At 35.8% G+C, this 26,197-nt stretch overlaps 1 protein-coding gene across 2 annotated transcripts in view; it reads right to left on the bottom strand.

Moving 5' to 3' along the window:
* The window catches only part of FBN2 (fibrillin 2), a 255,985-nt gene that overhangs the window by 167,932 nt on the left and 61,856 nt on the right, over positions 1-26,197 (bottom strand). For both annotated transcript variants that reach the window (XM_060636228.3, XM_078451361.2), the window contains 2 exons: positions 17,052-17,249; positions 3,798-3,923 (listed from right to left, as the gene is read on the bottom strand). In XM_060636228.3, coding sequence (XP_060492211.2) covers positions 3,798-3,923; positions 17,052-17,249 — 324 coding nt within the window. The remainder of the gene's footprint in view (positions 1-3,797; positions 3,924-17,051; positions 17,250-26,197) is intronic.

Genomic DNA, 26,197 nt, shown 5'->3' with positions numbered 1-26,197 from the left:
AGAAGTAATACCTCCATATGATCAAGAGGGACAATGACACAAAGGTCTAAAAATGCCAAATTGCACTTCACATGTATGCTCTTTGTCTCCGAATGGCAACCAGAGCAAAATAAGATTATTAAGAAAATGAAAAAAAAAAGTCAGATGAAGGCGAAATTCCCATAATAAGGAACACTGGCCTCTTTCCAAACACAATTTTAACTCTGGCCCCATATTTTACCTTCTTGGGCATTCAACCCAAGTCAAGGAAATTAACTGATTATACACCCTACTCCCAATTACTCAATACACTCAATACATATTTTTTTTAGGAGCCTCTGCAATACAGCAGCAGAAGTTCCAGGCTCTGGGATACAGCAATAAACAAGACAGAGTTTTTTTCCCTCAAGGATCTTACCCAATGGTCAACAAACAGATACACACCAAAAAACAAAACAGAACAGTAACACAATTTTTTAAAGTTAATAAGCTCACTTTGCTGTTAATGCAGCCACCATTTCCCCAAATCACTCAGATTCAAAATGTTGGTTACCTTTCTTATTTCTTCTCTCTCTCTCTCTCTTTTTTTTTTTGAGAGAGAGAGAGAGAGAAAGGGAGTGAGAGAGAATCCCAGGACGGCTCCACACTATCAGCACAGACCCTCATAAGGGACTGGAACTCATAAACCATGAGATCATGACTTTAGCTGAAGTTGGATGCTTAACCAACAGAGCCACCCAGGTGCCCCTTTCTTATTTCTGAACAGACCCAGTAACTTAAAGATTGAAAAAAATATTTCTTTAGAGAATTTCATTGCTGTATGAATAGAAATTGAGTATGTGCTAAAGAGAAACAGAAAGGGTATCATTTTCATGTAAATCTTCCAGCACTACTATGTTTTATGCTCACATTGTAATCCACATAGAAAACTAAAATATCTCACCTTTGACAGTGGGTCAAAAGTAATTGCTATGGTTACATTTTTATTTAGGGCAATTACTAACTTTACATTCATGTCAACATTTTACACTGACACTGTATAAACTGTACATAAACTGACAGTAATTCAAAGCTGTTGCTGAGTGTAGCAATAGTTTACTGTCTTTCCAGATACATTATGCTACCAATTACATTAAATAGTTTTATGTAAGGAAATACCACTTGATATTTTACATAAAAGAACACTATTACTTAAGGAAAATTGATAATAGTTACTTTTAAGACATATCCAAATAAATAGGACTTATACACAAAGTAAAGGCTTCATAAAACCTTTAGTTTTCAAATTCTAATCACCACTTCTTCCAATTCTGCTATTCCCCACCAATCCCAAATATTAAATCATATAATTATTTCTGGGCAATGCCTAAGTGGATTTGGCTGTCTGGGCAGGAAGTAAGAAAGGAGAGGACTGGACTCAGGCTCTGGGTGGTGCCTACATTACATCAACAGCCCCCTTTCCTAAAGAACATAGACAAGTGCGAATAAAGAGTTGCACTGTCTCTCTCCAAACTCTGCCTTGGCTCTATATGTTGTTTTGATGAAATGTGATGTAGAAAAGGCTCACTCTATTTTCAACTAAGAAGAAATACATTGTATGATGATTAATGGGAAAATGTCACACCACTTTCATCAGTCAGTGGCTGTGCCTTCTCACCTACAATCAAACCCTGTCTTTGCTCCTAAGTCCACGACCCTTGCATCTTGTTTGGATAGTATTTCAGAAGTAAAAAGTGAAGCAGAATGACAAAAGTCATAGAATAACCCCAAAAGAAGCCAGGAAGGAAATGCAAGAAGTAGCGGGGACACAGCAATATAACCCAGACCTTATGCAGGTCCCCAACTCGCTAGTCCAATTCCTATGCTCGCTTAGATAATTTCCCCATCTTCCAAGTATTTTTCTTAACCTTTCCAAACAGGCAGACTTTGGTTATCAATATTGTATTGAAGCAACATAAACTACATGGACATTCTTCTTCCTCAGAGTTTCAGAGAGAATTTATTGTTTTTTTTAAATAATTAACCACATTTTACTACCTTGTCTTTGGGGGAGCATGAAATTAAGTCATAATGATATAAAATATATAAAATTGTAAAGATTAACTTAAAGCAGAACTAGAAAGGCAACAGGGCAAATATAAAACATAGAATGATATATTTCCCCTGGGTTCATGAAATTATGATTTCTGGTGTGGAAATCATAGCATGGATACCCAGGTCTCTGGTTCAGTTTGCCTCTACCTCTTGTCCAATAAAACAGTTGGTATTCCTGTTTGTCTTCTATAATTAAACTTTAGATTTTACCTTTTTCCCATTTTTTTTCCCTACAAAGAAAGATAAGACTTTTTATAACTAAGCAACAAAAAAAACCCAAAACCCAAATACTGCCTTTTGGAAAGGGAAAGATTAGAAGACTTAATTATGTACACTAGAAGCTGAGTTGAGTTTAGTTACTGAAGGTAAATGGGTCTAAATAAACTTGTGACAATTTCTTCGCAGGAAGCAACTATAATACATATTTGCTACTTTTAGTGTACATAACTCGAAAAATACTTCCACATAAGATCATAGCAGGCATACGGAATAAAGTTTCAATTTACTGAATTTCCCATGTAACTTCAGATTCACATTTATCTACCTCAGGTAAGCCAGAGTGCCAAAAACCAATTTCTGGGAGCAATTTTTTCTAAACTTTCAGTAGACAAGTAGGTTTATGTCACAAAAAATTAGAATAAACATAATATTTGTCTTCAGAAAACTATCTTAATGGAAATAAATCGATGTAAGTAGTAATTCTAAAGATAAGCATTATATTTCAATACTACTAGACATATACATTATTCTAAGTATCCATGTTAGGAAAGCTAGATACCTTTAGAAGCTTCCTGAATTTTCTAATAGTGATAAAACTTTTGATCACATGTAAATTTAACAAGTGATTTTAGTCTATTTGAGGAATGCTTATGGAGTGCACATTTCAAAATTACATTCAATTCACATTGAATATAATAATCACATTACACAAAATTATTAATTTTTGAGATCTTTATTTGAGTAAGCTATTCTTTCACAGAATACCTGTCATGGTATTTCCAAATTCTGCGTCACTTAAATGTCCTTTTTTTTTTTTTTTTAACTTGGCAGCCACCAAGAAACAATATTCAATAAAAAATCCAAATACTTTATAACATAGGACAGACTGCCACCTTCTAATGCATCATTTAACACAGGACATTGTACTTCACTCAGAATTTTAATCTTTGATACAATTTTGTAAGTAAAATGGAAAACGACCTTATTAAGGAAAAATATAAAAGGCTGGATTATTCCCATTTCCACTGCAACAAAGAAACTGAGATAACATACCCCTTGTAAAATGCTCATTGGCTCTTTCCAAATCAAGCCCATTAAATACACAAACCAAGGGGGTGCCTGGGTGTTTCGGTGGGTTAAGTGTCGGACTCTTGGTTTCGGCTCAGGTCATGATATCCAGGTTTAGTGAGTTCGAGCCCCCCGCATCAGGCTCTGCACCAGCAGCATGGGTGGGTAGCATGGAGCCTGCTTGGGATTCTGTCTTTCCTTCTCTCTCTGCCCCTCCCCGACTAGTGCTGTCTCTGTCTCTCTCAAAATAAATAAATAGACTTAAAATATATATATATAAACCATGACAAAACTATTCTAACATCTATGCCTTTATTTTCATATTAAAAAATTGTAATTCTGATTAAATTCTTCCAAAATTCAAAATGAAGTTATGACTTTACTGGATTCAGAGTCATCAGTAAGACAGACATGTCCCCCAAAGTAAAGACACTCACCTTCACATTTCTGGGTAGTTTCACTCTGCTTGTGGCCAGCAGGGCATTTGCATTCAAAAGAGCCCACTGTATTGATGCAGTTTCCTCCCTGGCATATGCCAGGAATAGCCTGGCATTCATCAACATCTGCGGGAAGAAAGGACTGTGAACATAGATACCACTAATTTTCAGAATATTTATATATATTTCTTTAATGTACAGAAAAAGTTGAGCTGCTCTCAAGAGAATGGTGTAAGGGGAACTGGGCCCTTTTTGTAAGCATATATTTTAACTTATATAAATCATGTACGTTATAAATCTCATTTTCGTTCTTGATAGTTTCTTCTGGAATTTTATTTTGAAAATCCATCCTTGTTGTTATGCGGACAACCAATCTCTTGCTTAGATTTGCTGCAGAACACTTTTGGATGTGTTCCCTCTCCTGGTGATGGGTACACAGTATACCTCCGGCTTCTCACCACCTCAGCACATGATACAATGAAAGTCCCTACCATGTCTCTTTACAGAGTTGAGTACAGACTGTGAAGACTTAAAAACACTCTTCATCCCTTTGCTGTCAACTCAGGGCAGAATTACTAAATCAAAGTATATATACATCCAACATGAATATAGTGCTCAACAGTCAGAACGCCTTCATACCACCAACAATCTGTACACCGATGAGTAGTTCCCACACCCCTGTTGTCCATGAGGACACTTGAGTTTTCTCTTCCCTGCTAACACATGATATAAATATCCAATATCCTAATTTTCTTTGGTCTAATAATTATAAAGGGATATTAATTTTAGTTTTCACTTCTTTAATTGTTCATTTCTATGCATGTTAGCTTTTAGATTTCTTCATATGGAAGTTACCTGTTCGTATCCCTTAAACACTGTTACAGTGAGTTTGTCACATTCTTACTTTTTCTTGTTTTTATTTAAATTCCCATTAGTTAACATACAGTGTAATATCAGTTTCAGGTGTAGAATTACATCATCACACAGTGCTCATCAAGTGTCCTCCTTAATTGCCATCACCTATTTAACTCATCTCCTCCCCCCCCACCCCCCCTTCCCTCCAGTAATCCTGTTTGTTCTCTATAGTTAAGAGTCTGTTTCTTGGTTTGTCTCTCTTTTTTCCCCTTCTCTGTTCATTTATTTTCTTTCTTAAATTCCACATAAGAGTGAAACCATATGGTATTTGTCTTTCTCTGACTTATTTCACTTAGCATAATGCTCTCTACCTCCATCCACATTGTTGAAAATGGCAATATTTCATTCTTTTTGATGGATGAGTAATACTCCAGTGTGTGTGTGTGTGTGTGTGTGTGTGTGTGTGTGTGTGTGTCTGTAGGCCACATCTTTATCCACTCATCAGTCTGATGGCATTTGGGCTCTTTCCATAATTTGTTGATGATGCTGCTGTAAGCATTGTGGTACATGTATTCCTTTAAGTTAGTAGTGTCATACATATTATAAATTTAAAATCTTTTCTGCTTTATCTTCAAGCAATTATCTTCCTCATCTTTCAAGCAATTAGTTTCATCCATTTAGGAACCAAAATTCTTAATATTGACAAATGAAATTCAAGAAACTGTAATAAAGACTTTCAGACAAAAGAAGTCTGAAATGTTAAAAGAAATGTTAAAGGAAGTTCTTCAGGAAACATGAAAATGACATGGAAATTATGGTCTACACAAAAAACAAAAAGCACTGAAAATACTAAACATGTTGATAAATTTAAAAGACATTTTTTTATTTTTTTAATAGACTTAAAGATAATCAGTTGGTGAAAATAACAACAGCAAAATAATAATAATGCATTTTGAAGGTTATAAAATACATAGAATTAAATAGTATAACCACAATAGCATGAAAGATTGAAGGCAGAAAGAGAAGACTACGGTCATAAAATTATTACACTGTAAGTGAAATGGCATATTAATATTTGAATATAGGCTATAATAAGTTGTATATGTAAAGACAAACACTAAATGTTACAATTTTAAATAAAACTAACATTTTATAATTTTAAAAAAATACAGCTAATAATCCCATTAAGGAGATAAAAATTAAATACTAAACTAGACTCTAATTGAGGCAAAGATGAATAAAGAATAGGTGGGACAAAAAAGACAAAAAGTAAGATAATAGCTTTAAAATCAGTAAAACTGATAATTATCTGAAATTTAAATGGTATTAGCAATTTAATTAAAGGCTGAGGCATTCATATTTGATTTACAAGAAGATGTAATTTTACACTGCTTATAAGAAACCCACTTTTACAGAGACAGCTTAAAAAGTAAATGGCTGAAAAGATGTATCATACTCAATCAAAAGAATGCTGAAGTGGCTAAGTTACTATTATGTAAAGTATTCAACAGAACAAGAATTGTTACCAGGGATACAGATGGATATTTCATAATGACAAAGAGGTCAACTCATTAAGAGGACACAATAATGCACACTGTATTAGTGTGAGCCTGGATGGCTCAGTTGGTTAGAGTCCAACTTGTGATTTTGGCTCAGGTCAGGGTCTCATGGTTCATGAGTTCGAGCCCCACGTGGGCCTCTAGGATTCTCTCTACCTCCCTCTCTGCCCCTTCTCCCCCAAATAAAAATAAATAAAACATTTAAAAAATAATTCACATTACATATATACACTGCTTATAAAATGTTAAGCACCCAGAACAAAAAGTGACAGAACTGAAAAAAGAAACAGACAAACCCCCAATTACAACTGTAATTGCATTCCGTAGTAACTAACTGAATTGCTGAAAATCAGCAAGGATGCCTAAGACTGAATTATACTTTCAACCAACTTGTCCTAGTTCATGTTTGTTGAGCACCCCACCCAACATTAGCAGAATATATGTTATTTTTACACACTGAATATTTACCAAGACATACTATATTCTGAGGCCATGTAAAAAAGACCCATTAAATATAAAAAAATTAAAATCATACATAGTATTTCTCTAAACATAACAGGGTTAAACTAGAAGTTAATAATATAAAGCAGCTGGAATACCTCAACCATCTGAAATTTAAACAAAATATTCTGAAATAATCCCTGGTTCAAAGAAGAAATCATATGAAAATTTAGAATACAGCATATCAAAATTTGTGGGATGCAGCCAAAAGCAGTGCTAAGAGATAAATATGTAGCATTAAAATGCTTGTTTTACCAAAAGAACAAAGTCCTTAAAATTGGTTACCTGAGTTTTTACATTAAGACATTTGAAAAAGGAAGAGCAAATTAAACCTAAAGTAGACAGAAGCAAGAAAATAATGATAAAACAGAACAACGGTTGAACAACAGAAATAATCAGTAACTCCAAAACCTGGCTCTCCGGAAATACAAATTAAACTGATAGGTCTGTCAAGACAGAACAAGAAAAAGGTATGGGGATATGAATGATCAGTATTAAAGAATAAAAGTGGGCACATCAATACAGATTCTATAGAGATTAAAAGGCTCAAAGGAAATAGTATGAATAACTGTGTAGCAATAATTTAACAATTTAGATAAAGTGTACAAATTCCTTGAAAGAGAGCCACCAAGGCTCACTCAAGAACAAATCATCTGAACAGACCTACATCTACTAAAGTTAATTTAATTCATACTTTAAAGTCTTTGTCCAAAGAAAACTTCAGGCTGAGGTGGCTCTGCTGTTGAATCCTTTCAAATACTTAAGGGAGAAACAATACCAGCTGTACAAAAATTCTTACAAAAAAGAGAAGAGGGGACAATGGCAGACCCATTTTGTTGGACTAGCATAGCCCTGACCCCAAAGCAGACAAATATGTTACAAGAAAGAAAACAACAGAATAATGTATTTTTGGAATAGGCACACAAAAATTGTTAGCAAGGCAATTTTAGCCATATATATAAAAAAATTAATACATCATGACCAAGTGAGGCGAATGCCAGGAATTTAAGGTTGCTTCAACATTCAAAAAAATCAATCAATATAATTTATTATATTAACATGTTGACTAAGAAAGAGAAAACACATGATCATATCAAATGTGAAAAAAGTAAGGGACAAAATTCAACACTAATTTTTTTTTTTTATAGAGAGAGTGCAAGTGGGGAAGAAGGACAGAGGGAGAAAGGGAGACAGAGAAAATCTTAAGCAGGCTTCACAGGGATCATACATGACCTGAGTCATAATCAAGAGCCAGATGCTCAAACGACTAAGCCACCCAGGTGCCCCTTTAAAATCTCAGTAAACCAGGAGACTCTTGAGGAGGAACCAAGATGGTGGAACCACATAAAATCTCAGTAAACCAAGGGAATACAAGGGAACTTCCTCAACTTGATAAAAGAGTCCATAGCAAAAAAAAAAAAAAAAAAAAAAAAATACAGCTAACACACTAGAAAGCATTGAGAAAACTCTTGATTTGGAGTTTTTTAATCTGTCATTTACATCCATGTAAATTTCCCTTAATTTCTCTCTCTGTGAAAGGTAATAATTTCTAATTCAGCACAGGGTTATGAGAAAGAAAATATATTAAATATATTAAAAATATATAAAATTGTATATAAAAACGTAAGCTTATACAAATTTACACTACCTATTAAAATCTATAGGGTAACATATTTATTAATATATCTTTAATTAAAAAATACTATAAGTTCATTGTAATAACCTTAAAGTGACAGAAAAATAGAAAGTTAAAGATATACCACTGATACAAGTCAGCAGTCTGTTCTTTGAGACTTTTATTCACAAACATAGAGCATCAGTCTGTTCATATAACAAGAATAAGGTCACACTTCTTCTGAATCTTGCTTTACTTTCATTAAAAATATTTTGTGGATACAACTGTAAGTCAGTATACATTGATTCGCCCTATTAGTTTTTGCTAAGTCCCCAAGTTTGGTGTATCTTAGAGTATCTAAATTAGAGAATTTAAGCCTACAAAAGAGTTTAGCATCTTTATTATTTCTTCCTCACTTTATCTGTCTATAAAAACTTACAAGTCCTAAGTTTTTTATATTGAAATTAAAGTAGATTTTGTTTTCCTATTAAAGGATATCTGATCCAAACAGAAAACAACTAGAATGAAATACAGAACAAGAAATTTATATACTGAACTGTTTAATTCAGAACATTTCAAACCACATTACTTTTGAAATGTACTACATTTCCACCCTCATTACAGTGTGGTATAAAACATCCCTAGAAACCTCTTTTCCTGGCAGATAAACCAGAGAAAGAATATCATGATATAAGTTGAAAAACGAGGCCAAACCTATAAATCCCTTAATAGTATTCATAAAATCTTTGACTACATATTTAGTAGATTCAGTAATTTTTCAAAGGAAAAAAGCAAACCAATGTTACGGGGTTTATTTTGTAATTGCCTAAAAAGTATTTTCCTAGAAGGAAAAATGAAACCTTTGTTTTTGAAGTATCCTAGACAACACAGCCATACAGCATTAATTTCTTTTAGATAAAGTTAATTACTAAAATGAAAAAGGTAACTTTGAAGCAATCTTGTAGAAATAATCAACTTGAACCTAGAAGTATACACAAGTATTCTCTCTATATAAACAAAAAAGCAGACCTCAGATCTTCAAACTATGCAAAATTTTCTTTCTACATCTTCAAAGTGCTAGCATATGCAACTACTAATGTCTGATTAGTTTTCCTCTGTCACTATTTCAAAGATGTGCTTTCTTTCTGTTCAAGCACAAACTGACTCTTTAAATGTTGAACAATTTCAAATAACATGTAAGGATTTCATAGAATAAAATTAATTTTTTACTCAAGTTCTAATTTAAATTCCAATTAGTTAACATACAGTGTAATATTAGTTTCAGGGTTAGAATTTAGATAAAACTTTTGAAACTTAAAAAACCTTATATAATCCCTTCAGTGTATGCCTATTAAAGTTATAAATAATATAATAAGGTAATAGTAATTCTATTTTATGAACTCATTTATTCTCTAACTTCTTTAAATAAACTTGCCCTAAAAGATTAAACTGATTTTATTATGTAAGTATTATATGGTGTATTATTTTTAGTTCACATTAAAATATGGAAAAATGTGTGCACTGGTACAGGTATATAAAAAATTTAATTTATGTCTGTGGGAACTAAGGACAAATTCCTATTACTATATATTTAATAGCACATGTTTTTCTAACTTTGTCACCAAATGAGATCCATTTTTTAAATTTAAGTTTTCACCCCTATACTCCATAGATATTCATACATTACTAGTATTTCTAAAAAAAATGAATGCCAGCCATTAAGAACAACAATTGGAGAATAGCTTTGTCTGTACCTGGAATATGACAAATATGGAGTATTATGGCAATCACTCAACACAGTGTGAATCGGCCAGAATAACTAATCACGTATTCACAAAAGTTCAAATGTTCAATAAGTGATCATCCCAACAAGCAAATATTAGTTAAGTTACTCCCTGTAGGACTCTGAACTTGGAATGAAAAGAACACAGCATGTTTCTCTGTCTGAATCGTCCTCAAATCAACAAACGTCATCATCCTTTATCCCGGTGTCAAAGTCAGAGATGCAGGAGACAGACTCACCATCTCCCTCCCACTGATCTTACTTGATTCCATCAGTACCAAGTACTTCCTTCCCAAATATGCCTCCAGTCTTCCCTCTGCCTCTATTCTGGTCTCGCCCTTCACCACCGCTGCATCAACTTTCACACTGTTGTTTTTGTTTTGTTTGTTTGTTTGTTTTGCTTCCATTCTGGTCCCCCATTACACTCTACAGAAACAGTCAAGTAATTTCATTTAAATATAAATCAAATCAACAGAGGTCATCCCCTCACAAGTCTGCAGACACTGCCACACTGTTTTCTGGTCTATGAGTTGCTCTAGAGAAGTCGGAGACCAGTTTGGGTACTTCCTTTAAAAAAATACTTGCTTATTCTTTCTTATTAGGCCAAGGTGTTCCATTTATCTTCTATTTTTATTGAGGGTTTCTGTCTTCCAGTCTACAAACTGATAGCCTTATCCATTTTAGAAAATTCTTATTTTATCTCTTTTTCATTTCCTTTCCTCAGCTTTTAGTCTGACTTCACTGAGTATCAGATTCTTTATAATCATTGCTTATTTACTGTTCTCTGACATTATGATTTGTGATTTCCTTAATCTTAACATTTGTCACTGATTTTTTTCAGTTTTATGTATGTGTGTGTGTGTATATGTGTGTGTGTAGAAATATATATACACACATATACATATATGTATGCATTTCCTTCTGTTAGGTAAAGTTTCAAATCCCTCTTCCGCTTCTTTTTTGAGTACTATCAACCCACTTTTTATCTCTGGTTGTCTTTACTGAACTCTTATAACTCTACTTCAAGCAACTTTTAAAAGAAGGCCCATATTGTTTTCCGTTTCTCTAGGCTAAGAAAGGATATAAATCTTGTGTTTATTTGGATAATTCTTCTTTGAAGCATGTTCACCTATGTTTCCTTATGTTTTTTCTTTTCTTTTCTTTTCTTTTCAGGTTTTACATGTAGGTACTCGTCTTTCAATGGGGCCATTTCCTATTGAAACAATAATGGGGAGAGCCCAAAAAGAAATGAGTTGGTGTGAAAGACAGTTCTGTAGGAACTATTTCCTGATATCTGCTCACCAAACTCTTTCCCACTTTTTTCTTCGTCCTGGTATTAATTTTTCAACTTTTAGGTAGGGGTGTGCCCCCCCCCCCCCGACCTGCTCTTTCACACATAGACTCTCTGAGATGCTCACTGGTGGTTCCCACTTCCTCTCTTCCCTTCCTTCTTGTTCTCCTCCTCCGCAGGGACCACTCCTGGGCTGGAAGGCTGGGCAGAAGGTACTAGAGAAGGCTTGCCTTCAAAGACTCTCTTTCCGCTATCCCTTTCATTACTCTGAGGGTCCGCAGGAGCTCTCTCACTCACACAGTGTCCACTTCTCCAACAGGACATCCCCAACCTCTGAAGAGACTTTCAGAATGCTGATGCGGTAAATCCTCAGAAGACTCTCCCTGTCTCAATGACTTCCCGACAGCTACCGATGTGTTCATCGCTGCTTTCAACTGGGGGTAGCAGAATTTTATTTCAGAAGACCTTGTTTTCAATTATTGATTTTCTTGTTAGTTTTTGAGTTAGAAGGAGGATATTCTGTTATCTTTTTTAAGTAAGAGTTGCGATAAGCACCGGGTGCTATATAGAAGGGCTGAATCACACCTGAAACTACTATGATGCTGTATGTTAACTAACTGGAATTTAAATACAAGCTTAAAAAAAAAGTGTATGGCAATGGACTTGTTCTTAATGAAACTACATTGTGTGTAATTTGCCTTTCAAGTAACATCATCTGTCATTAAGATATGAGTGTTTGCAAACGTATGTGTAAAATCACGTGGGAATAGCTGAATGCTTATCTCATTGAATCTATATTGTCTAGGAGTGCCTGGATGATTCAGTTGGTTAAGTGTCTGACTTCAGCTCAGGTCATGATCTCACAGTTCATGAATTTGAGCCCTGTGTCGGGTTCTGTGCTGACGGCTAAGAGCCTGGAGCCTGCTTCGGATTCTGTGTCTCTGTGTCTCTCTGTCTCTCTGTCTCTCTCTCTCTCTCTCTGCCCCTCCACCACTTACACTGTCTCTTTCTCAAAAATAAACATTAAAAAAAAAAAAGAAATAGAGAAACTACACTGTCTGTAAACTGTCATTCAAGTAACATCTTCTTTCATTAAGATACATGTTTGTAAAAGTATGTTTAGAAGTATATGGGAATAGCCCTATGCTCAACTCATTGAGGCTTCACTGTGTACAATGTATCTTTCAGGTAACATTCTCTTTCATTAAGATATAATACACAACACACACAAATACCACCCATACATTATTTTAAAAAAAGCTTCTACAATTAATTAGGCTTAAGTAAATTTTCTGGATTGTATAGGAATGGCTTGTCTTCACAGTTTGAACAAAAGTTAAATTTTATAATGGTCTGGGTTAACTAGCTCAATGTAGACAGCCCAGATAAATTTGTCTTTAACAGTTCATACTAATCAAATGAACCAAATCTCTCTCTAGGTTGTGCTATCTAGAAGGCCTAGAAATAACTTTTTACTGTGGGTACCTTCTTCTCAAACTATGACTGAAGGATTACCCAGGCCTGCTTGGGTTCAAGTGAAGTTCAATTTTTCTACATTTTTCACGTGCATCCTGAGTAAAGGAATGAGGTATTTCTGAACACTGACACCATTTGAAAAGAACACACACCAGCATTTGTTTTGCATGGACTGATTTAGGGTCTGTACTGCTGTTTATTTATTCAAGTCCTTGTCCTGTGTGCTAGCTAGGTCCCGACTCCATCATGTATGTCTGATTTCGCACACCTCTCATGTTGCATGGAACAGAACAGAGGCTCAATGTCAGTCTGTTACTATTACCTGTTACCAGGACATAGCAAAAGACAGAATTTGAGGAGGAGATTTCTCCTGCTATATTTTCAGTTTGGGAAATGGATGGAATATTTAAAAGGCTAATTCCTAAAAATCAAATAACAAATTAGCATCTATGCAAATTTTAATATAGTTTTTAAAATTATAAATGCACCCTGTTCATTTGAAAATCTAAAAGATTCAAAATCAGGTACTAATATTCAGTAAAATATCCCTTTAATTCAAGTAGATTCAAAAAGACTCTAAAGATTCAAAGACAATAAGAAACCATAAGAAAATAATACAACAGATATATGTGGCAGTTTCTGATATATTTAAAATTTGTATATATTCTTGGAAAAGGGCTTAATGTCACTTTTTAAACTAATTCACTTGTTCTTATGATAGCTTAAACATTAAGGCCCATATTAACTTTGATTGGATATTAATAAAATGAAAAAAGTACAAGACTTGGGAATAAAGGGAGAACACAACTGGCTCTTAACCTGCAAAGACACAGATCGTTATGACTGAACACCAAGCACCCTAGGAATGTGAACCTGACAGTGTTTACTTAAGTCCACAAAGACATCATGGCAACAGTTAAAGATGTGGGGGTAAAAAAAACATACTGGTCTCTTCATACCTTAATTTTCTTTAAGTATCATCTTAATTTTGATTTAATTACCAACTCTATTTAAGTATCATCATAAAAACAGATTTATAACCTAACAGATCTTACACTCTAGCTGGGGAACAGTAAAGGCAATAAAGACAATAAATAAGCAAGTATATGAGAAAGTGATACGTGCTACAGAATAAACAAAAAGTATTACCCTAGTAAATCTAGTATTACCCTAGTAATCTAGTAGATCGGTAGAGTATTTTCTTTTAAAAGGAACCCATATGCATTTTGTGGAAATCTACATCTAAACAGTTATTTTGTTTATTATAAGATCATATTTATTATCAGATCATATCTCATGTCTTCTGAAGCCAAAGATAAGGCAATTCACTAACTGCATCAACTAAAGAATAATATTATGTTTAGAACTTTAGAAATGTCCTTTTCTGGTTAATATGATCCACATTTTAGAACCAATATTAACCTATCTGCAGTCAACATCTATGCATCTGAAATTTATTTTTAACTCTACAAAAATTTTCAATTATCCTATCAAAAAGAGAGCTATTATTTTAAAAAGTATGACACATACATATCATGTTTTATCACATTATTTTTTTCATGCCATGTATCTTCCAAATCAACCTGGCAATGTATCTGAGAAACAGTCTAGGAATTTAAAGGGAAAATGAAATCACAGTAAGATGCAGTCTTAAAATAGCCTGAACTGAGGATCAGCATTTAATTGAGAACCTTGTGATTATGCCATGAGTTTGAAATAAAGCAGAACTTTTTAAACTTGCTTTTCCAGATATTTTAACCATGTGGCAAGTTTCATTTTCCTCTGGTTGCTGTACTTACCCATTATATTTTTAGGCAAATGAAACTGAAAACTTTATCTTCACTGCATAAACAAAATCAAATAAATAATCTTTCAGACATTACTAAATCCCGAAGGATATTTTGGAAATCTGAGATCAGATCACACATTTTAGCAATTGTGTTCAGAAAAACTAGGCCTCTCTGACAAAATACATAGGTAAAAAAAAAAGAAAGCCTAAGTACAGATATAGAAGATGAGGAGAGTGAGTGATTTGGGATGTTTTGGTTGAGGTTAAGAGCTTTTTCCCCAACCTGGACTATTTTTATGAAATATGGTTTTTGCAAGTATGTTAATCTTAATCCCAGTTATTAATTCTAAAGATAGTCATTGAGTATCTACCACATGTTAGGGACTCTTCCAGATGCCTCAGAGACATTAATGAATAAAACAGATTTATGACCTAATGGATCTTACACTCTAGCTGGGGGAGAGTAAAAGCAGTAAAGACAATAAACAAGCAAGTATATCAGAGAGTAAAATGTGCTATAGAAAAAGCAAAAACTATTACCTTAGTAAATCTAGTCGGTATTAATCTAGTAGATCTACGTAGTATTTTCTCTTTAATACGAACCTATATACATTTTATGCTAATTTATATCTAATCTAGGAAAGCTATATAGTATGATAAATACTATACAGTATATAGTATGTCTTCTATAGAAAATATTGTTGCTTTATCAGAATCTCCGTAAAATCAAACTGGTAGTCATATCAAAGATACAGAATTTTATTATCCATACAAAACAAGGGATTAAAAGTGACGTTTCCACAGTTTCCATATTAGAGCTGACCTGTGATAAGTATAAAGAGACAAAACACTAACAGCTGACATTGCTTCTATATGCAATTCAATGAAAAGTTGCTAATCTACTAAATTGCCGGTTCATTCCTTGGGAACCCCTATAGCTGTGATTGGAAGAGTTTTGAAAGAGACCAGTTTTCAACATTTATAAACTAAAAGGTTTTTAACTTTTATAAAACTACAAAACTAACCAAAATCTTTAGAAGCCACCATCAGCAAATTATTTATAGCAAATTATGCAGAGCACCTAAATGGTTATTATTCAGTAAACTGAAGGTATATGCAAGCTTCCCAAACTACAAATCTCACTTGAGTTTGGAGATACTGGACTGGTTTTCCACAATATGCCATTTACAGACATTGGATACATGACATCTGGCCTGTGACGCTGGTTACTAACATCAGTTCGAAAGACTTCAGGAATCTAACTTTGTATATGATTTCATTATAACAAATAAACCCAGCTCCTCATGTCTCAAATATGAGTAATATTTCTCTGAATAAAAGTCATTTTCCATTTTCCTGTGATCCTTCTGCCACTTGAGAACTCATTACAGAGCTATTTCCAAACTCTAAAAATGGGTTTAATATACATATGATATCAGAGAAGTGGCAAAAAAAAAAAAGGGGGGGCAAGAATTGTGGCCGCTGAAAATTAATTAAAAAAATTATCCAGTACAAACATAATGTTTGGCTACTTGGGTTGGAGTCTACTGTTGTAGCATGCTCGGGGCCCCAATCTAACCCTAACATATAAAATATTCACCAAGATGTGGTTGGGAAGATTGCCTGGAGACCAGATTGCAACCACTTGAATTACAAACTCTTAAAATTGTTTTTATGTTTATTTATTTTTGAAAGACAGAGAGATAGAGAGCACAGGCAGGGGTGGGGCAGAGAGAGGTGGTGGGGGAACACAGAATCCGGAGCAGGCTCCAGGCTCTGAGCTGTCAGCACAGAGCCCGATGCAGGGCTCGAACTCACAAACCATGAGATCATGACCTGAGCCGAAGTCGGTCGGATGCCCAACCTACTGAGCCACCCAGGCGCCCCTTGAATTATAAACTCTTAACTGCATTCACCTACAGAGTTCACACTTTGCCCCTAAAGATTCTATTAATAACAATGTCAGGCCATTCTCTTCTCCCTATTACCTAAAACCAGATTCCATTATCTTGAAGGAGAATACAAGAAAGAGAAAGACTGTCCAGGGTATTTACGCATGTATCTTTCAGGGGTTGTGGAAAGGAGCGTGTAGTGCTGCCTGGATGAAGATATAGGAGTGGTTTCTCTAATTATATGAGATATTTTAATCTATTTTTTTTATTTTCCCCAATTTTTCCTACTATCTCTTCTCTTCTCCATTTATGTCAAGAGCTGAAAAATAATTATCCATTAGGTGGCTAACAAAAAGTCATCTCTAGTCAGGCTTGCTGATGAGGCCCTTCTCAGGAATGGTGGGAGGTTGAATGGCATTAGGTATTAGTGGCAGATGGATCGTCGGAGTGCAGTGAAAGGAGACCCACACGTGGGAAGTCTGTGCAAACTCACCTTGGCAAGCTCCGGTCCGGATGTTGGGGATAAAGCCCCGTCGGCAGGGCTGAGGCTGGGCAGGACACATCTCACAGGGGTGGCCCCAGGCCCGTCCAATGGTGGCACAGCACAGAGTCTTAGTGCAGACAATGCCTGTCAGCTGCCCTTGGCACATCTGGTTGTTGACCTGAGTGAAACAAGGGCCTGTCCTGTAATCTGGAATGTGAAAGAAGATGGAAAGACAGGTTTTATGACCATACGCCAGTCTTACACCAGTAGCTCCAAATACATAAAACAGAGGCTATTACTTCTGACTCAAGTGTCTAAAGACAAAAGGCTGAAAAGTTTCATTTTGAAAAATACCTAATTTTTCGCTCATGAGGAGTGCATTAGGAGACTTCAATGTATTTTACACTAGACACTGTAAATGGGTAACTCAAGGGCTGTGTCTGGGCCACAGATGTGTTTTCTTGGCCTGCATAATGCTCTGAAAGAATTTAAATTACTAGCCAACATTTTTAAATTGGGAAATTCGCATGAAATTTCTATTTCTGGCTTTTCTTGAAAAGTTGGAAGATCTGGCCACACTAGGCCTGCCGTGCTACATGGCAGTGGGGGAGTGAAGTGTGTCCTTCTCTAGGACACCAAGATCCAGCCACCCCCTATCCTGATACTCTCCACTCACTGACATTCCTCACCTCCACACTGATAGCACCTGCTTTAATGACTCTTTACCTAGCAAAGATTTTCCTTCCTGACTGGGTGGACACGAGGTCAGAACATTAGAAGAGAACCAATAATGACATATCCTTCCGTATCGCAGATATATTTAAACAGTCTGGCATGTCTATAAACATTAAGTTCTAACAATCTGATTTCTGTTTTCATGTCAGCCTGTTTACTTCTATAAGTTCAGCTAAATTCACCTAAAAAGACTGTACTAACAAGGCCCATAGTCAGGATTCTTTCTAGAGAAGTTAATATTATATACAACCTCTGTTCTCTACAAGATGGCTGCACCATTGTTGATCTGTTATGATAACATTAGCAAATGCATGCCACAGATCATCTACAGACAGACCTCTATGCATAGTAAGGACAATCCATGGGGACTGTTGCATCTCAAGGTGTAGACCATGGATCAGAAACATATACACTACCTAGGAGGTGACTAGACATGTGGACTTAGGCCTCAGCCTCCATTCACTGAGAGAATCTACATTTCCACAAATACTCAGAAGATTCATACATAACTTCAAGTTTAAGAAAGACTGATCCAGATTACAGGCAACTTGAAAGCTAGGCATTCTAACTCTATCTTGCTTTCTCCTATAACTCACCTCAAGGAACCTTTTAGATGACCAGTATTTACTCTTTTAAACAGAACTGAATCATTAACCAAACAGTTTTTCATTTGAGAGCTGCTGTTGCTCTTTCGAGAAACACAGGAAATCAGAGAAAAGTGAGTTTCCTGAAGACTGACTAATGAAACAATTCACATTTGTTATAAAACTACAACAGAAATATGTGAAAGAGGCTCCCCCCCCCCCCCCCTTTCACGGAGACTGTATGAATACAGTTGATTAACTCTTGGGAATGTAAGATGATAGTCAGGATTTCCTGATAAGCCCTCATGCAAATGACATAATTCCATGTGAAGGGGAAAGCCAGAACAAGTTTACTTCAGATTTCCAAGAACAAAACAATCTCACATTCAAAGGAAGAAGAGTCAATAATATTGGTAAGATTTTTATGAAAAATGTACTGGAAAAAGCAAACTTGGATATGACTTCACACTCAAAATGCTAAGCTAGAAAAACTGTGATATCATCTGAATGCTATCGTATGACAAACACAACTTAAAACCACATAAACTTTCCATTTTTTTAACAAAGACTAAGGCTTTCTCCTAGAGAGGAAAAGCATATTTTTAAAGTTTAATATGAAGAAAAAATCTAAAATAGGTAACTTCTTTACCAAGCTGGATTAACACTCTGTTACTCTGCAGCTGAACTTCAACAAAAATAGCTCATTTTAATCCCTTACATAAGAACAACAGATGTGCTGGCTGCAAATGCAGTATACGTGTGGATATGTCAACCTTATAAACAAGCGTGCTTCCCACACCACAAATTGCCAGGTTGTAAATTTCTGAAACCTATCTACTGTCCTTCACATAACACATTATTTTGCCATTTTAAATTAAATACTAGACTCAGTAAATTAAATCAAGTTCTGAACCAGTGGGGATAAGTCTGTTTTTCACAAAAGATATAGAACTCTTATTTTTCTGTGGATTCTTGCTCACACACCTTACGTTCACATTCTGTATACTTTTAGGATTCCCAGAGAGAAGCCTGCATATATCCTCTCTCATAATCCTATCCTTAAGTAAGCCGTGTTGTCTGGAAATTCATTCCTTCTTCTAACTTCTAACTTCAACACCTTCTTAAAATGATGTCCTCTCAGTCTGGTCTCTTTGGAGAAGAAGATTGTCTGGACAAGGAGAGCTGTTTATTCTCTGAACTGACCTTTCCTGTTGAAGGCTCTAATGAAGCCAACCCCCTCCCCTCCTGGAAAAAGAGCCTACCATTACTTATTTCCTTTGTCTACCCTGTATTTGCCACCTTACAAACTGTGCAGAACTATTTTCTTACAGGACTACATTTTGCTTTCTGGTTGGCAACTGATTAGTTTAAAAACTTAAATTACTGGGACACCTGGATGGCTCAGTCAGTTGAGGGTCCGACTCTTGATATAGGCTCAGGTCATGATCTCACAGTTTGTGAGATCTAGCCCCACACTGGGCTCTGCGCTAAAAATGCAGAGCCTGCTTGGGATTTTCTCTGTCTCTGCCACTCCCCTTCTCTCTCTCTCTCTCTCAAAATAAAACATGAACATTAAAAAAGTAAAATTTAAAATTACCATGTCATTCAAGAATATACTAGTATTACAAGTTAGTATTCAAGAATTACTAACTTGTAAAATATGAACAAGGATCAGCTCTTGAAAGTGGATTTAGATTTCTTGCTCAGATTAAGTAAAACACTCTGTCCCAAACTTGGCTACCATTTTAATTACAAAGAGCCCTAAAACAATTTGGTACTGTAGAAAAGGATCGTGCATTTTTGTCATCAAGTTTTCAGCAGGGGCTAACTATTATTGTATACCACACCACCCATTCATAGTCAAGGACATCCTCACAGTGCATTAGCAAAGATTAAAAGGAAAGAACTGCTTAGCACTTTAGGTGTGCTGGGACCAGTGGTTTAGAAGCCATATGACCATACCATATGACCAAGAATATGTTTTTAAAAAGTAGCCTGTGAAACACAAATACTGTTATTTTGATTTGTTGATATCTAAGTGCAACGTAGCATCTTAACTTGTTTTCTTACAGTTTCATTTTTACTCCCATTAAGCAACTGGTGCAAAGAGAAACCTCATCAAAAATTGGCTGCTCCCTGCCTTTTTTTTTTTCAAACAACATCATTAAGGTTTCATGCATGGGACATAAATTCATCTATCTTAAATGTACAATTCAATAACTATTAGTGAATTAATTGAATTGTGCAGCCATCAGTACAATCTAATTTTGGAACACTTGCACTGCCCCAAAAGGTTCCTTATGCCCATTTCCAGCTTCAGTCGACCACTAACCTTTCTGTCACTATAAATTTGGCTTTTCTGTACAATTCATGTAAGTGGAATCATATAATATGTGGTCTTTTCTGCCTGGCTTCTTTCACTTAGCATAATGTTCTAGAGGGACATCTGTGAGATAGTAGGGTCCTAGTGTTTCGATCCTTTTTTACTACTGAATAGCTTTCCACACTGCATCTGCTAACCAATCAGTTGTCTGCTGGGTTGTATGGTGAATTTATATTTAACTTCTTAAGAAACTGCCAAACTGTTTTTCCAAAATAGATCCACTATTTTATATTTCTATTAGCAATGAATGAGGGTTCCAATTCCTCCACATTCTTGCTAATATTTTCTATCTTCTATCTTTGTTATTATAGCCTATGTTACCATTCTACTTGAAATAAATACAATTGAATATATTTGGGAATTGTAATATAATTTCACAAGTCTTTTTAAGATGCTAACCAGTGTTAGATAACCAAATTAAGCATTACTGCTGTACAAATAGACAACCTTTGAAGAGGTCTCCAGAAGGTAAAGACAGAAAGAAACAGGTATGGGGAAGGATCTGGAATTGAGGGGATAATATTTTTTGTTGTTGTCATTTAGTTTTTTTGCTTATTTATTTTACATTTTTGTTTTGTTTTATGGAAGAGACAAACATTTCTGAAAGCCGTTGGGAATGACCAAGCTGAAAGGGAAGGCTCATGATTAGCGAAGAGAATAATAATTTCTAGTATAAGATCCCTGAGGAGTCAGCCTGGTGGTGAAACTAGAATGTGCAAGGGGGTTATCCTTAGAAGGAAAGCACTTTTTCTTGCAGTCTGAGAAAGAAGGGCAGGATGCACAGAGATGTAGGTGTATTTAGAGTCGAGGAAAGTGAAACAATGTCCTTTCCCACACCTTCTATTTTCGTTTTGAAACAGGTGGTGGGGTCAGCTGGGACTCAGTTATTTGGGGCTGAGATGGCAGTGCACCCACCAGGACAGGGAGCTGATGTGAGAACCCGGCGGGCTCCCAGGTGACAGCCAAGGTACCAGGGTTTCCCTAGGGCAGATGAACAGGATGTCCTGATATAAGGATTAATCTGCCTCTCTGGGGACTTTCCCCAGCATCCTCAGGCAGCTGAGGGGCTCACTCAGGAGCTGGGTTTATAAGGCGTAGGGTTTTGTCTGTCAGATGAAAAAAAAATTGGAATGGCCAAGGAGTTGAAGGTATCGTTACACGTATTTTACAATAATAAACCATGAGATCTGTGCTAGATGAAACAGGAAATGGGGAAAAGGAGGACTAATAAATTAAGAAGTGGGAGAAAGCAGGAAGATCAATGGACTAGGTGTCTCCATGAGGCTTCACATGAAGGGAAAACAGTCACAGTGACAGCAAGACATCAGCTGCCTGTGTGACTATAGTATCATTCACTTAACTGCCAGGAGGATGCAGTAAACTACACACTGTATAATTTAGGGAAGATAGCCCACATACTGTAATGCAAATGTCATCCCCTGGAGTTGTGTAATCGATGGCCCCTTTAGAGGCCATCTACTGTAACCACTAGTCCAACAATGCCATAAGATGTCCAGAACTCCATCCATTCCCACTTTAGTATACAAAGAACTGCCTGATCCTAGAAAGCACATGAAAATATGCGGGAGTTTCCATCAAGCTGCACATTATTTCGAGTTAGGCAAGAAGGCATTTCCATTCTCAGGAACCAAAGAAATGCAATGTGTAGTCAAGTGATCACATTGTGTGGAAGCTACAGACACGAAGGAATATAACTAAGAGGCGTGAACTGTGCGTAATTAGTCTAACGATCCTGGCTTTGGGATGGTCTCCTTTCAGTAATGGAGTTTCTGACAAATAACATTTTTTAGTGCATTCTATCATGGTTTTAATTGAGAACCTGGTCACTGCACCAGCTAAAACCTTTGATCATAGACATCACTGGAGCAGGGAAGGGAACTCCGAAATTTATAAGGGATGATAGAACAGTTTCCTTAGTTTCAACAAAGTCTGCCCTGAATGTTTACAGATCCGGATTTCATGCTCATCAAATATTCAGAGTTAAATACACTCAAGCAACTGAAATGATAATAGTCTTCCTGGATAGAAAAACACCCATCTGCCTCAGAAAATTTTAGAATTCAGTACAGAAATGTTTAAGAAAATCAAAGCCACTAAATTAATATTTTTGCTTTATGGAATCCGTGCAAAAATTATGTACCTGTAATGTTTAACAGCTTTTGTCCCTGTCCATCAGACTGCCTTGTAACCACAAAGTAATGAAGTGACTTATTTAGAATGATAGGTTTTTAAAATTTTTAAATGTTTATTTATGAGACAGAGAGATACAGAGCATGGGTCGGGGAGGGACAGAGAGAGAGGGAGACACAAAATCCAAAGCAGGTTCCAGGCTCTGAGCTGTGAGCACAGAGCCTGATGTGGGGCTCAAACTCACAAACCGTGAGATCATGACCTGGGCCGAAGTTGGACGCTTAACCGAATGAGCCATCCAAAGGGCCCTAAAATGATAGTTTTTTAAACTTAAAATGTGCCTACGCTTATATACAGGATTGAACCATTTAAGTGAACTTAAGTGAACTTATAAATTTATATTTATATAATATATGTTTATATATTAACATGTTCATATTACAAATTTATGTCATATATTATAAATTTCTATTTATAAGTTTGAGTATTTACATTTACTTTTTAATTACCTTTTTAAGAGTTACTTGAGTGCTTACAAGGGTTTTTAAGTTGCACAATTGAAGTGCTTAAAAATTATATGCATTTAATATAAAAAAAGCAGTTTAACAGATATGGAGGTGTTTCATTAACTACGTATTAAATTGGAACCAAATATTGTTTAAAGGCCTTTTAAAGTGACTACTAAAATCTGCTTGATTTATTAATAGATTATAGATACTTATAAGTTGGATTTAGAAGTTCAAGGGATATACCCTAAGGAGCTAAAAGCGGGGACATGAAGAAGTATCTATGCATGCAGGTTCACAGCAGCATCATTCACAAAAGCCAAGAGGTGGATGCAACCCAAGTGTATATTGACAGATGACTGAACAAACAAAATACTTCCAATAGAATACTCTTCAGACCTAAAAAGGTAGGAAATTCTTACACATTCTACAGGACACATGAACCCTGAGGGCATTATTCTGAGTGAAATAAGCCAGTGACAAAAGGAAAACTATTTTGTGATTTCACTTACATGAGGTACCTATAATGATCACATTTATAGGGGCAGAAAATAGAATAGTGGTTGTCAAGGGCTAGGGGGAGAAGGGAGTACAGAGTTGAATAGGAATGGAGTTTCAGGTTTGCAAGATGTAAAGAATTCAATGGATGGACAATGATCACCACTGTTGTATAACAATGTGAAGATACTAAAAGCACTGAACTACAGTCTTAAAAATGCTTATGATGGTAAATTTCATATTACCTGTATTTCACCACAATTAAAAAATATTTTTTTTAAGAGCTCAAGGAATAATCAGGCTTTTAAAGCATATTTACGTAAAGCAAACCTGAAGTTTTAAGACCAAAATAAACTGAGTCCTTTTCATATACTGAGTCACCAGCGAGGGCACTGAAACATCCCTCCCTGGCAACCCTGACCACCTGCCTTGTGATGGAAATGTATGTTGCCACAATTGATCAGAATGCACACAATACTGCATGGGTAATCTTCCACATGTTTACCGACTACATGGTTGGATCTCTGTAAGGTAAAGTCCTAGCACTAGAAATGCTGGGTCAAGGGTCCAGTTTGAAAAACACCAAACATACTCAGAACTGCTCTCTGAAGACAGACTCATTCTCACACCCTCTCCAACACAGAGTAGAGGTGACTGGTGTGATTTTTACTTACTTAAAGGGAGAAATATGGTATCTTGTTGTTCTTGAATTATGAACCAATTGTTCCAATTTTTTGGCAACAAATGGAAGGAAGTTAACTCTGTAGCAGGCACTTCATATTATAAAACCCATTCTATAAGTTACCTCTTTCAATTCTGAACTGCTAAGAAAGTATTTTTGCCATTATGGCAGAGGAAAAATTCAAAGTCAGAGATTAAGATCCACATGGAGAATGAAAAATTAGAAAAGTGAAACCGAGATTGAACTTAAAGGCTCACCTCCCTCCAAAGCCCTGTGCCATCCACATTGTGTTCATCAAACCCAAGACACAGGTCATCGCACCCACAGCTTATGGTAGCTTTGCCCTCTCTTAGCAGACCAAAGCCCTTCACCATATTGATGACTACTGTCGCAATCCCCCAAATGCCTCCTGCCTCCCCCAGGTACGATCTCCCAACTCCCAAATATTCCACAAGCCTAATCTCGCTTTGCTTCCGGTTTCTCCCAAAGATGAATCTCCCAGCCATGTTCAGTTAGGGAGAAATTCTTTCTCTGTACATTGAGAGAAACATTAAAGGCTTTTACTTCTGCAAATAAATGAGTAATTACTTTACCACAGCTGTACTGCATTTTGTTTCTAACGTAATACCATTATTGAAAATCTCAGTGGAACATAGACTCAGTAAAGAAGGGACCCTTTCACCATTCTCCACAGTCTTTCAAAACACAGGACTACCACCAACATCAAAGAGCTCTGCAAGAATGAAGAGGCAGGAAAGATAATTAAGTGCTGGCCAATGGTGCAAACAAAATTGCTATCTTTGATGTCACATTTCATAAGGTTGAAGGCCATCAACGATGTGGTCCTAAAATTCACGGCCTGTGAACTGAAAGGGCACTGTCCCGAGAGCAAAATCAATTAATTTACTTCATGCATAACAAAAAAAATGCTGAAGACTAAAAACTAAAAAGATCATTTAAGCAGAAGGATATTGTCACTTTTGAAAAAGAAACTTAAACAGAAAAAATTTGTCATAAGTAATGAAGAGGCCAGAGACATAAATGATTAACACAAAAGATGGATCACAGGCCAGACAAATCAACAAAGTACCAAATTTTATGATGTCTAAGAAAAACACCTAGTACAGCTCATTAGGCAGGAATGATTCCAGGGAAAAATGGTACATGCTCCCAAAACATTTATCCATTATCATTAAAGTCAGATACAAAATCAGTGGGAACCAATGCTGATATATCGCCTGATCCAAAAAAAATGATGTCACCAAGCTCAATCACAGTGGCAGTGAATAAAATGTTTAGCACAATTTGATGATAGCTTTTATACACTAATGTGGATTCAAGCTACTATTTTCTTACTGAAATTTCTGCTTACATCATTTCTTCGTGAGATATTTGTAAGGAACCATACATACAGTCACACATGATAAATCACACTCATCCCAGGAAAAAGGATGCACAACCTGCTCTGTGATTCTGTCCTGACCAACAACTTCTAGTGTCACAACGTTAGGTGTTAGAGAGGTGAGGAAACCTCCTGAGGAGAAAGTGAATGTCATGTGATTCACTACTGGGGTTTTAATTACTTGGGAGTTTGAGGGAAATGTTGAAGAGCATAG

The sequence above is a fragment of the Panthera onca genome, chromosome A1 (genome assembly GCF_046562875.1).
Source record: "Panthera onca isolate mPanOnc1 chromosome A1, mPanOnc1 haplotype 2, whole genome shotgun sequence".
Classification (NCBI taxonomy): Eukaryota; Metazoa; Chordata; class Mammalia; order Carnivora; family Felidae; genus Panthera; species Panthera onca.
Note: the sequence above shows the minus strand (reverse complement) of the source record. Positions and strands in the feature narration are given on the sequence as shown.